The following is an 11,926-nucleotide window of genomic DNA, read 5'->3' as shown; positions in this document are numbered from 1 at the left end:
ACTCACCTCAGCCTCCCAAAGGTGCGGGATTACAGGCTGAGCCACCAAGCCCGGCTAGAAGTATTCTTTTTATTAAATAAGAAGGAAAGAAACAAGAAACACATTAAGTGGTAAAGTAAGAAGGCAGAAATTAGTCTTAATAATAATTACAATAAATGTGAATGTACTAAAATATACCACTTAAAAGACAGGGATTCTAAGATTGGATTTTGTTAAAGATTTAAAAATAATATTGTTGACCGGGCTCGGTGGCTCAGCCTGTAATCCCAGCACTTTGGGAGGCCAAGGCAAGTGAATTGCCTGAGCCTGCGGGTTCAAGACCCGCCCAGGCAACTTGGTGAGACCTCGTCTCTACAATAAATCAGAAATTAGCTGGGTGTGGTAGCGTGCGCCTATAGTTCCAGCTACTTGGAAGGCTGAGGCAGAAGGATCGCTGGAGCCCAGCAGGTCGAGGCTGCAGTGACCGAGAGCATGCCACTGCACTCGAGTCTGGGTGACAAGAGTGAGACTCCAACTCAAATAATAATAATAATAATAATAATAATAATATTGTCTATCAGGGTCACACTTAAAAGCAGAAAACAAAAAATGACTAAGTTACTGTAAAAGGATGGGAAATAACATACCAAACAAATATGAACTGAAAAAGAACAGGAGTAGCAGTGTTAATACCTCATAAAATAGAATTCAAATAAACAAATCATCATAACAGATAAATAGGGATCTTATATGCTGATAAAAGAACAACAGAGCAAGAAGATGTACCCATTGTTAACACAACCTCAAAAATTATTTAACAACTTGATAGACTTCAGGGAAAATTAGGTAAATCTACAGTTGTAGTTGGAGATTTTAATACACCTCTCTCAGAAACAGAGTTTAAGTGGATGACTCATAAATAGATATATCCAAGACTTAACCATAAGCCATTAGAAATATTTTTTACTACTTAGGAGGCTGAGGCAGGAGGATCACTTGAGCCAGGAGTTCAAGACCAGCCTGGGCAATATATAAAGAGAAATATTTTTTAAAACCTACTCTAAGACTGGGCGCAGTGGCTCACACCTATAATCCTAGCACTTTGGGAGGCTGAGGTGAGAGGATTGCCTGAGCCCACGGGTTCCAGACCAGCCTGGGCAACTTGACGAGACCTCATCTTTACAATAAATCAAAAAATTAGCTAGGTGTGGTGGTGCATGCCTGTAATTCCAGCTACTTGAAAGGCTGAGGTGGGAGGATCACCTGAGCTCAGCCGGTCAAGACTGCGGTGGCTGTGAGTGTGTCACTGCACTCCAGTCTGGGCAACAGAGTGAGACTCTCCAACTCAAAAAAAAAAAAAAAAAAAAAAAAAGAAAAAAGCCTACTCTAAATAGTATGTACATTCTTGTTTAATATAATTGAAGCAGTTTTTTAAAGTGTTAGAATGGTAGGGAAGATTCCATAAATTAGAAAAAATTTTAATTTAAAATATTTTTCAATTACAATGTAATAAAATTAGAAATTAGTAATGAAAGTATAACTTAAACATCCTTTATATCTGGAAAATAAATAGCATTTTTATAAAGAATCCTAGGTTAAAAAAGAAATCACAAAATACTTAGAACTGAATAACACAAAAAACATTATAAGTGAAAATTTATAGCCTGCAGCTAAAACTAGCTAGAAGAGATTTTAGCTTATATATATTTATCAAGAAAGAAGAAAATTTAAAAACAAATACACTAAGCATTCAACTAAAAAATTAGGGGAAAAAACAAAGGAAAATTAAAAGAAACAGGAATGATGTAAACAATAAAAATAAGGGGAAAACAATAATATTCACAAAATCATATATTTATTCTATTAGAAAACTGGCAGTACCAATTTCAAAAGGCAGAGAGAAATATAAAGATAAAACGGTAGAAAACCAAGAAAAATAGAGGTATAAAAGATGTTTTTAAAAAGTGTTGTGGACAATTGACCGGTAATGGTTGCACAACTCTGTAAATACACTAAAAACCATTGAATTGTACACTTTAATTGGGTGAGTTGTGTGGTATGTGGATCATATCTCAGTAAAGCTACTACCAAAAATTAAGTATGGACAGCTACCTGGTAATAACTTTGAAAATTTATATTAAATGTATCTTAGAAAAATATATGATGCAAAAAAAAGGTACAGTGGTAATACCATATATAACAATTTCTTCTGTCTTTATATCATTTTCAATTACAATGTAATAAAATTAGAAATTAGTAATGAATGTATAACTAAAACATCCTTTCTGACTGGAAAATAAATAGCATTTTTATAAAGAATCCTGGATTAAAAAAGAAATCACAAAATACTTAGAACTGAATAACACAAGAAAACATTATAAGTGGAAATTTATAGGATACAATTTCTTCTGTCTTTATATCATTAGCTAAGGCCTGTGTACCTTTTTTTTTTTTTTTTTTTTTTGAGTTGGTGCCTCATTATGTCACCCAGGCTGGAGTGCAGTGGCAATATTATGGCTCACCGCAGCCTCAACCTCCTAGACTCAGATGATCCTCCTGTCTTACCTCCTGAGTAACCAGGACTACAGGCACATGCCACAACATCTGGCTAATTTTTTAAAGTTTTGTAGAGACAAGGTCTTGCTATGTTGCCCAGGATGGTCTCAAATTCTTGGGCTCAAGCGATCCTCCCATCCCAAAATGCTGGGATTATAGACATGAGCCACTTCACATGGACCTATATACTTTCTTACACAGTAAATTTATCTAAAGTATTTCCATAAAGTATTAACTTACTCTAGAATTTTTATATAAAACTTTTACCTAGTTAAGAAAAGTTAAAGAAATTTTAAGGTAAGGAAGTTCCTTTCCTAAGAGTACGATATGCTTCCTGAGAGTATTATATACTTCCTAAGAGTATTGTAATACTCTTGCTAAGAGTATTGTTAATTCTAAGTAAAATGTACACTTAATCAAATACTTTATGTGTCAGTGTTGAGATAAGCAATATACATTTTCTCCTTTAGCTTATAATTATAATGATTTATATGAATACATTTCTTTCTCTTGGATTATTAGAACCAGTATGAGAGTTTGAGAGATTTTTGGATACAATACAAATATACAAAAATCACTAATATTTATTTTCACTAGAAAAAAGTAACATAAAAAAATAGTTTAAAATAATATATCATGCACAATGGTGACAAAAGCTATAAGTACTTAAGAATTAACTAAAAATACACAACAGATTTATGGAAAAATTTAAGTTCTATTAGAGGAAATAGATGATGATGTGAATATTTGGAAAGACATTCTCTCTTGAATGAAACAATTTAATGTAATAAAAATATCTATTCTCCCCAAATTAAACAGTATAAATCCATAAAGTTCAGCAATCTCAGGTTAAATATAAAAGATTTTTTAAAAGTCTAACTGAAATCCCAAACAGAATTCCAGTTAGACTTTTAAAAAATCTTTTATATTTAACCTGAGATTGATATGGAAAAATAAAGGTCTACAAATAGCTAAAAGACATTTTAAATATAAGGAGCTACTAGTGAGAACTTGCCCTATCAGAAATGGAGACAAACTATAAAACTGTAGTAATTAAAAAAAAAAAAAAAAGACATGGTGCACAAGAATAGAGCCAGTGGAACAGAGACTATGACTTGGAGAGCAGTGGTCACCGTCCATACCTGTCATATCTCTGTGACATTCACCATTCCAAGGTACTCCAGGTACAGCTTCTAACTGCAAGCATGCATGACTCTGCCTGCCCTGTATGTGCTTGGGGCCGACCAAAAATGCCTGGGAATAAATGCCCCCACCACTGAGAGCAACACCCAGTTGGTGACCAAAGGGAATAGGTGGATTAATACCCTAGCTGCCTTGCCCTTAAAGAAATAAATACAAATGGCAAATTATAGAGTTAGTACAAAATAAGGTAGGACAATATTTTTGTGAGCTAGGAACAGAGAAAGACTTAAATAAAACTTCAAACATAAATCATAAGGTGCAGTGGCTCACGCCTATAATTCCAGCACTTTGGGATGCCAAAGTGGAAGGACTGCTTGAGCAAAGGAGTTCAAGACCTACCTGGGTAACATAGTGAAACCTCATCTCTACAAATAATCAAAAACTTACACAGCTATCTAGACACTGGAAACACATATTTTTCCAACCATATATAGAGGTTTAACCATTTTCAAATAGATTCACCAATAGACTCTATACAGAGTTCTCAAAAACAGTCAGTGGCACTCAAAACCATTAGAGCCATGAGCTGAGTAAAATGAATAATTGCGTACCCAGATGAAAAATGGGTAAACAGTGGTGGCTGTGCCCTTCAAATACACGAGAAGAAAGGCTGAAAGGTTTTTCAGTTATCTCCTAATTTTATTAACTGCATTTTTCTTTATTCTTATTCAAATGATGTTGGTGCCCTGAGATTCAACCGTTCTCTGTTGTTGGTCATGGGCCACTTCACAAAGGTGGGCAGCCTGGTCTGTGTGGGTGGACAACTTTCCCCCAGAGTGTGTAATGTCTTCAGATGCTTACACATCACAGAAGCTTCAGGAGGAACTGCTTTCGTCTGCCCTGCTCAAGCATAGAACATAACACTTGGAAGTGATATATTAAGCATTGCTCAAAAGGCAGAGCTAAAAGGCTGACCTTTTGGCTATCCCCTCACAAGTGATTTCTGTTTTTATTTTTCTCACAAGTTTAATTCAACTTAATTAAAGAATTTTTGTTGAACATTTATTCTGGGCAAGCTAGATATGACATGGCTCCTGCCCTCACTCTGTGTGTGTGTGTGTGTGTGTGTGTGTGTGTGTGTGTGTGTGTGTGTGTGTGTGTGTGTCTCCGTGATTCTGGGTTTCCATGGTATGAAAGAGTGACCAGGTGGGTGGGCACAAGGAATGAGGGGAACAAAACAATTCCCCGAATACTTGTTATATACAGAGAAGATGACAAGTTCTGTGAGGATAAAAAGGAGGGAGGGACATATACGTTTTTCTGTATTATCTTATACCTTTGTTATTCTCTAAATTAGAGTATCATATACTGTGGGACATGTTCAATTTGGAAGCAATAAGGAACTTGAGAAATTATGACTGAAAACTATAATAATCCTCCCTTTCAGTTTGGTGTGAGGATACAAATTAAATTAAACTGATCAACAAAGAATTATGGGACTGAAACGGGCCTCTGAGATACAATAAACAGGACCTAAATCATTCCACGCTGACAGGAATCAGTACCTTTTTTTCCAATTCTATTTTCAAAGACCAACATAGAAATTGTCATAAACAATTCTAGACATCCAACTTAGTGCTTAACTTCTCAGTATAGGTTTTTTTATGATTAATATAAATCTCTCATTCTACAATCTAAAGTCTCAAGTTTTCTTTTTAAAAGGCTGAGAATAGTTGCTGACTGTAGTTCAATAAACCATTATAAAAATAACTCTTTTCTAACACTGGTTCTTTGGTAGAGAACTAGTGGACTGCCTATGAAATATTGTTTTTTTCTGTGTGTAGAAAAAAGGTCGGGCGCAGTGACTCAGCCTGTAATCCCAGCATTTGGGAGGCTGAGGTGAGAGGATTGCGTGAGCCTGGGGATTTGAGACCAGCCTGGGCAACTTGGTTGTTTTCCATTGCAATTATAATGTGAATTTAGGTAACCTTAGATTTGTGTGTCATAAAGGGACTCATGGTATCTGAGGCTCCTTAATTTCAAGGCCATACTTCGGTCCACGCTTACTCCTTGGGCTGGATCACACCCCATGTTCTTTCCTCTTGGATGATCTCTCTCAACCATCTAGGGACATATATAGCTCTGTGGCTGGGGTAAATCGTGGGGAAATCCCTATTCCAGAACTTTGTTTAAAAGTTTTAGAGGCTGGCCAGGCTTGGTGGCTCAACCTATAATCTCAGCACTTTGGGAGGACAAGGTGAATGGATTGCCTGAGCCCACGGGTTTGAGACCAGCCCCGGCAACTTGGCGAGACCTTGTCTCTACAATAAATTTTTAAAAATTGCCAGGTGTGGTAGCATGCACCTGTAGTTCTGGCTACTTGGAAGGCTGGGGTGGAAGGATCTCTGGAGCTCAACAGGTCGATGCTGGAGTGGCTGTGAGTGTGCCACTGCACTCCTGCCTGGGTAACAGAGTGAGACTACAAATTTAAAAAAATGTTTTAGAGACTCCTCTGTTCCAAATTCAGAGTCCTGAGTTGTCAGGAAACTTTGATTAATGTTACACAGGTGACTTTGTAAAACCTGCTCTTTGTTTTCTGCTGTCTTCTGTCTATTTCCAGGCTATAACTAACATTTTTGTTTCTACAGGTCAATTATGCTTGTTCCTCTTTTCTGTCCATTGATCCGCAGCCTCAGGTAATTCCAGCTGGTGGTGTTTTATAATAATGTAGGCATTTGTGTAGTGCTGAAATTCCCCATTTCTCCCTTTTGACTTTTATGTGCTCATGAAGACATGTCAATATATTAGATATTATTACATCATCTATTACATCATCTGAAGGTAACAATTAATACTATAAATTTGTGTTGTAAAGTGCTGGGGCTTTCATCTCTAAATAAAATGGATTTGAAAATAACATACACATATGTTGGAAATTATGGAATGTCAAATTAAAATGCTAATTTTAAAATAAAATTCTGTGTTAAATGAAGAAGACTGTATCCATTGCTGTCTTTGAAGGCTAACATCCTGTCTCCTGAGTTTGAAACCCATAGATATATGGACTTATGAGTCAGACTTATGGAGATCAAAGTATCATCATTTTAACTGAAAAGTCAATTTGTGAATGTGACTTTAAATCTGATGTCAAGTGTGTTTGCTAAAATTGCTCCAAGAATTAAACTTGCCTGCCAGTCTCAGGCAATAACTCTGGGTGTCCCGCCAGTCTGTCTCAGCCTCCTGGCAGAGACCAACTTCCCACAGGAAAGAGCTGAAATGAGCATACCCAGTGTCCTTCTCCGGCAAGTGGCTCACTTCTCCTCCAAAAAGGAGTTCAGGGAGGGTTTGGAAAGGCTGGAGTGCTAGTCCAGCTCCTCTGCATGGAAGCACAAGTAGGCAATATGTCTGTTCTTCCTTTTTTTTTTTTTTTGAGTGGGAGTCTCACTCTGTCACCCAGGCTGGAGTACAGTGGCCCGCTCACAGCCACCGTAGCCTCGACCTGCTGGGCTCAGATGATCCTTCCGCCTCAGCCTTCCAAGTAGCTAGAAACTACAGATGCACGCCACCATGCCCAGCTAGTTTTTGTGACTTATTGTAGAGATGAGAGTTCACCAAGTTGCCCAGGCTGGTCTTGAACACCCGGGCTCAGGCAGTCCTCTCACCTCGGCCTCCCAAAGTGCTGGGATTACAGACCGAGCAACTGCGCCTGGCTTATTCTTCTTACATTATCTTGACTGGACCATGCCGCTTCTGCCTACAGCCCCATGTCTATGCAGGAAGAGCAGATTTATTCTTCCTATCTTGACTTTCTTCATCCGTATACTGAATCTTAATGCAACTTTTTTACCTTATAAACTTTTAAATTTTTTTATACTTTTTAACTCTTTTGTAGTAACACTTAGCTTAAAGCACAAGTATATTGTACAACTGTGCAATATTTTTTTCTTTATATCCTTATTCTGTGAGCTTTTTCTATTTTTAAATGTTTTATTTTTATTGTTTTACTTTTTAAAAGCTTTTTTGTTAAAAACTAAGATCAGACACATGCATTATCCTATGCCTACATGAGGTCAGATCATGTCGCTAGGTGACAGGAATTTTTCAGCTCCATTATAAACTCACAAGACTCGCTGGGCTTGGTGGCTCAGCCTGTAATCCTGCGCCTTTGGGAGGCTGAGGTGAGTGGATTGCCTGAGCCCGCGGGTTCGAGACCCGCCTGGGCAGTGAGACCTCATCTCTACCATAAATCAAAAAATTAGCCAGGCATGGTAGCGCGCACCTGTAGTTCCAGCTACTCGGAAGGATGGCCGGAGCCCAGCAGGTCGAGGCTGTGGTGGCCGGGAGCGGCCACTCCACTCCAGTCTGGGCGACGGAGTGAGACTCCAACTCAAATAAATAAATAAATAAATAAATAAACTCACGAGACTACCATCATAGATACAATCTGTCGTTAACTGAAATACCATAATGTGTTGTGTGACTGTATGTGAAAAGTTTTTGTAATTTATTGAAGCACCATATAAATAAGAGACATTATTAATAAATATCTCTACAATGCATGGTAAGCAAACAAATAGAATGCAGAGAACAAAGCAGCGCTCTGATGCTTAGAAGGACACACAGAGAAACCATGATTTCACCGTATCCCTGACCACAGTCACCTGTGTTGGGCATGTACCGTGCTGTTCAGAGGGTGAGAATTTGGTGGCCCTGAACAATTATTTTCTTACGTCTTCTAAATTAAGAGTAACTGCAACTGTAAATGAAACCTAAGAACTTACCTACATTCAATTTTTCCAAGAACTCCCTGTAGAGATATCATCCCTGTTTTATGACTGAAGAAACAAGTTAAGAGAGGTTAGGTTACCAGCCCAAGGTAACATAGCTAATAAAGAGATGGAATTGGTACTGCTGTAGTTACAGGCCGCTCAGTCTGTGCTTTTAGCCACTGATTACATTGCCCCCCTCCGCTGTTCTAGCTCTTTATTACTTCCAAAGTGCATGTATTAATAACAGGTTGTTTTGGCACAGCTGTGCCAAGCTCTGTGCAAAGCAGTCTGGGCCCCTGCTTGTCTATTTGCACTGTTCCTGCCACACCCAGCCAGTTGTTCAGCACCAGAGCCCTGCCCTCCTGTGTGCTCTGAAAAACCTGATCCTAGGTGTACAGTCAGCAACTGGAAGGACGGTTCTCAGATTAGGTGCACCATGCATGACTTCTTCTCTTCCCGTTCCCATTGTTTGCAAGCAATCGCAGGGTTTTCAAATTAGCCAATAATGAGTAATATTCAGTGAGGCTTACAGCTTTGGCATGTAGATGCAGATTTTGTTACAGACTGGAGAGACTAATCCCTCTTTTGGCAATGCCTCTGGTTACTCTCAGTCATAGAATTCCATACCATCTTAGCAAGTGCTGAGAACTGCATAACTAGACCACAGTGGAATCCTTCATTCGTGCATATATACAGTATATAACTTTTGTCTTTGTTGGAAGGAAAGTTTTACTTTTAGTGGCCAAGTTTTTGTTGTGAAAGAAACTAAGGGATTCCAATGATGTTTTAAAGGTCTACAAGAAGGATTATTTTCTAGGTAGCTGGCATTTTCTTGTGTTCCTAACATTTTACAGTTATCTCTCCTATGCAAATATTGTTAAAGCAAAAGAATAGCTTTTCTATCTTCTCATTTCCATTAGGCATCCAATGCGCTGCAGGAGCTCTGCTTTGTGATTATGGGGATTCTACCAAAGCCTCAGGTAAAGTTGAAACAGTGTTTTGTTTGTAGGCAAAAATTACTCAAACATTTCTTGGAATTTCTCCTGGAACAAAATATGCCCAATTTAAGAAGCATGCCAAGAGGCGCTAGAAGAGGATGAGCTGATTTTGGATAAGAAACAAACACTTCAGTTTCTCTGATGTCTGAGAATTTAGGGTCATATTGTTGGAGTTTACAGTAATCTAATTAGGAAATTATATGTCCCCTTAAATATAAAATGTGTTTCAGTCTGATGGGAGAAATTTGGGGTCACCTCAGCTCTTTTTATGTCCTGACTCACACTGCATTGGGGAACAGATGTATCTTTCTAAGCTGCTAAGCATATCTTGTGATCAGAGGTTAGGACATGGTGCTTTGTTAAAGAGTAGGACATTAAAAATGCATAAAAAACAAATTGTATTGTCAATGCCAGTTTGAAAATTATATTATTTTGTGTCTTGGTTTCTTTTTCTTTTTTTTCTTTTTGAGTTGGAGAGCACTCTGTTGCCCAGACTGGAGAGCAGTGGCATGCTCACCGTCACTGCAGCCTCGATCTGCTAGGCTCAGACAATCCTTCCGCCTCAACCTTCCAAGTTGCTGGAACTACAGGCACGTGCCTCCATGCCTGGCTAATTTTTTGATTTATTGTAGAGATTCGGTCTCACCAAGTTGCCCGGGCTGGTCTCGAACCCATGGGCTCAGGCAATCCTCTCACCCGGTCTCCCAAAGTGCTGGAATTATCGGCGTAAGCCACTGTGCCCTGCCTCATGTGTCTTGGTTTCTTATGAAAATTATTTTATTCTTCTGGGAGAACATTTTATCCTGAAGTGAGGAAAGATGGGAACTTGAAAAATCACATAAACACTATACCTTATTTTATGTTTTGTGTCTTATGAATGAACTTATTTTAAAATTACCCTATTAAAGGTAAGAGCCTCAGATTTAGAATTATATTTTTCCTTTGCAGTGTATACCATTGGTATACATGTGATAATTCAAACAAACAACCTTGATGGTTTGAAATCATAAACATTTTCTGAAACTAAATAACCTATATTTATCAGCTGTATATTTACCCATTGTGTTTAATGGTGACATTTTCCAAAAAATGTAGTTGACATTTTTTCTAATTAAAATAAAAGAAATGACAATGATGTTTAGCTGTAATCGTCTTTTTGTATTAAAAGTAAATGAGAACAAGAAAGAACAACAAGGAAAGATATGATTTTTTAAAATTAAAACAAATATTTTTAGGCCTGGTGTGGTGGTTCACACCTGTATGCCCCATACTTTGGGAAACTGAGGCAGGAGAATTGCTTGAAGCCAGGTGTTTGAGACCAGCCTGGGAAACACAATGAGACCCCATCTCTTCAAAAATAAAAATTTTTAAAAAATTTTAATATAGATTTTTGGAGGGAGAGAAGAATATAGAAGTTTATGGAAGAAAGCAGAAATAATTCATACACTTATTATTTAGCAACAACCACTACAATTTTTTTTTTTTTTTGAGTCAGAGTCTCACTCTATTGCCCAGGCTGCAGTGCAGTGGCATGCTCAACGGCCACCACAGCCTCAACCTGCTGGGCTCACACAATCCTTCCACCTCAGCCTTCCAAGTAGCTGGAACTATAGGCATGTGCTACCATGCCCGGCTTTATTTATTTATTTATTATTTATTGTAGTGACAGGGTCTCACCAAGTTACCCAGGCTGGTCTCGAATCCCTGAGCTCAGGCAATCCTCTCACCTCAGCCTCCTAAAGTGCTGGAATTGTAGACTTGAGCCACCGCACCCGGCCTCCTACAAATATTTTGATGTGATTCTTTTAGTCTTTTCTTCTGAATATTCCCTCATGTGATTAGATCATAATTTCCTATTTCACCATTGTTGAATATTTAGGATGTTTTCAAATTTTTACATTTATGAATAATGTTGCAGTAAAGATCTTTGTTCACATCTTTATTTATAAATAGTAATTAATATCCTGTTTATTTCTAGAGCAGCAGATGCTTAACCAATTTCGGTCTTGTATTTTACATATGACATTACTCTCTTGTGTTTTACAAAATTATATTATATAATTTTATAACACAAAATCATGTACATATTATATAGCAAAATTTTATGTTATATAACTATGTGTATATCTCTTTTCAACAGGAACAAGATGAAAAAGATAATACCAAAAGGGTAAGAAGATTTTCAAAAATACATACATTAAAAAATAATAAAAGAAATCATTAATTTTTTGTAGTAAAACTTACCACTTTTTTAAAAACAGTTCTTATTTCATTATTCGAAGACACAGAAGCTGGGCAACTCAAATGTCATGGTGAGTTATAGAACTACTTCTCAGTAATCATGAGTGTCTGTTTTAAAGAAAACACTGAAGCCAGGCTCGGTGGCTCAGCCTGTAATCCCGCGCCTTTGGGAGGCTGAGGTGAGTGGATTGCCTGAGCCCGCGGGTTCGAGACCCGCCTGGGCAGCGAGACCTCATCTCT

At 37.8% G+C, this 11,926-nt stretch overlaps 1 protein-coding gene across 1 annotated transcript in view; it reads left to right on the top strand.

The window, feature by feature from the left end:
- Window positions 1-4,454: 4,454 nt before the first annotated feature.
- NMU (neuromedin U) overlaps window positions 4,455-11,926 on the top strand; it is a 17,970-nt gene continuing 10,498 nt past the window's right edge. Inside the window, exons 1-5 of the mRNA XM_021707434.1 lie at window positions 4,455-4,472; window positions 6,327-6,374; window positions 9,368-9,427; window positions 11,586-11,615; window positions 11,707-11,757. Coding sequence (XP_021563109.1) covers window positions 4,455-4,472; window positions 6,327-6,374; window positions 9,368-9,427; window positions 11,586-11,615; window positions 11,707-11,757 — 207 coding nt within the window. The remainder of the gene's footprint in view (window positions 4,473-6,326; window positions 6,375-9,367; window positions 9,428-11,585; window positions 11,616-11,706; window positions 11,758-11,926) is intronic.

The sequence above is a fragment of the Carlito syrichta genome, unplaced genomic scaffold, assembly GCF_000164805.1.
Source record: "Carlito syrichta isolate Samal-C Ts95f unplaced genomic scaffold, Tarsius_syrichta-2.0.1 Scaffold117951, whole genome shotgun sequence".
NCBI lineage: Eukaryota > Metazoa > Chordata > Mammalia > Primates > Tarsiidae > Carlito > Carlito syrichta.
The sequence above is the reverse complement of the archived record's forward strand: the minus strand, read 5'-3'. Positions and strand labels throughout refer to the sequence as shown.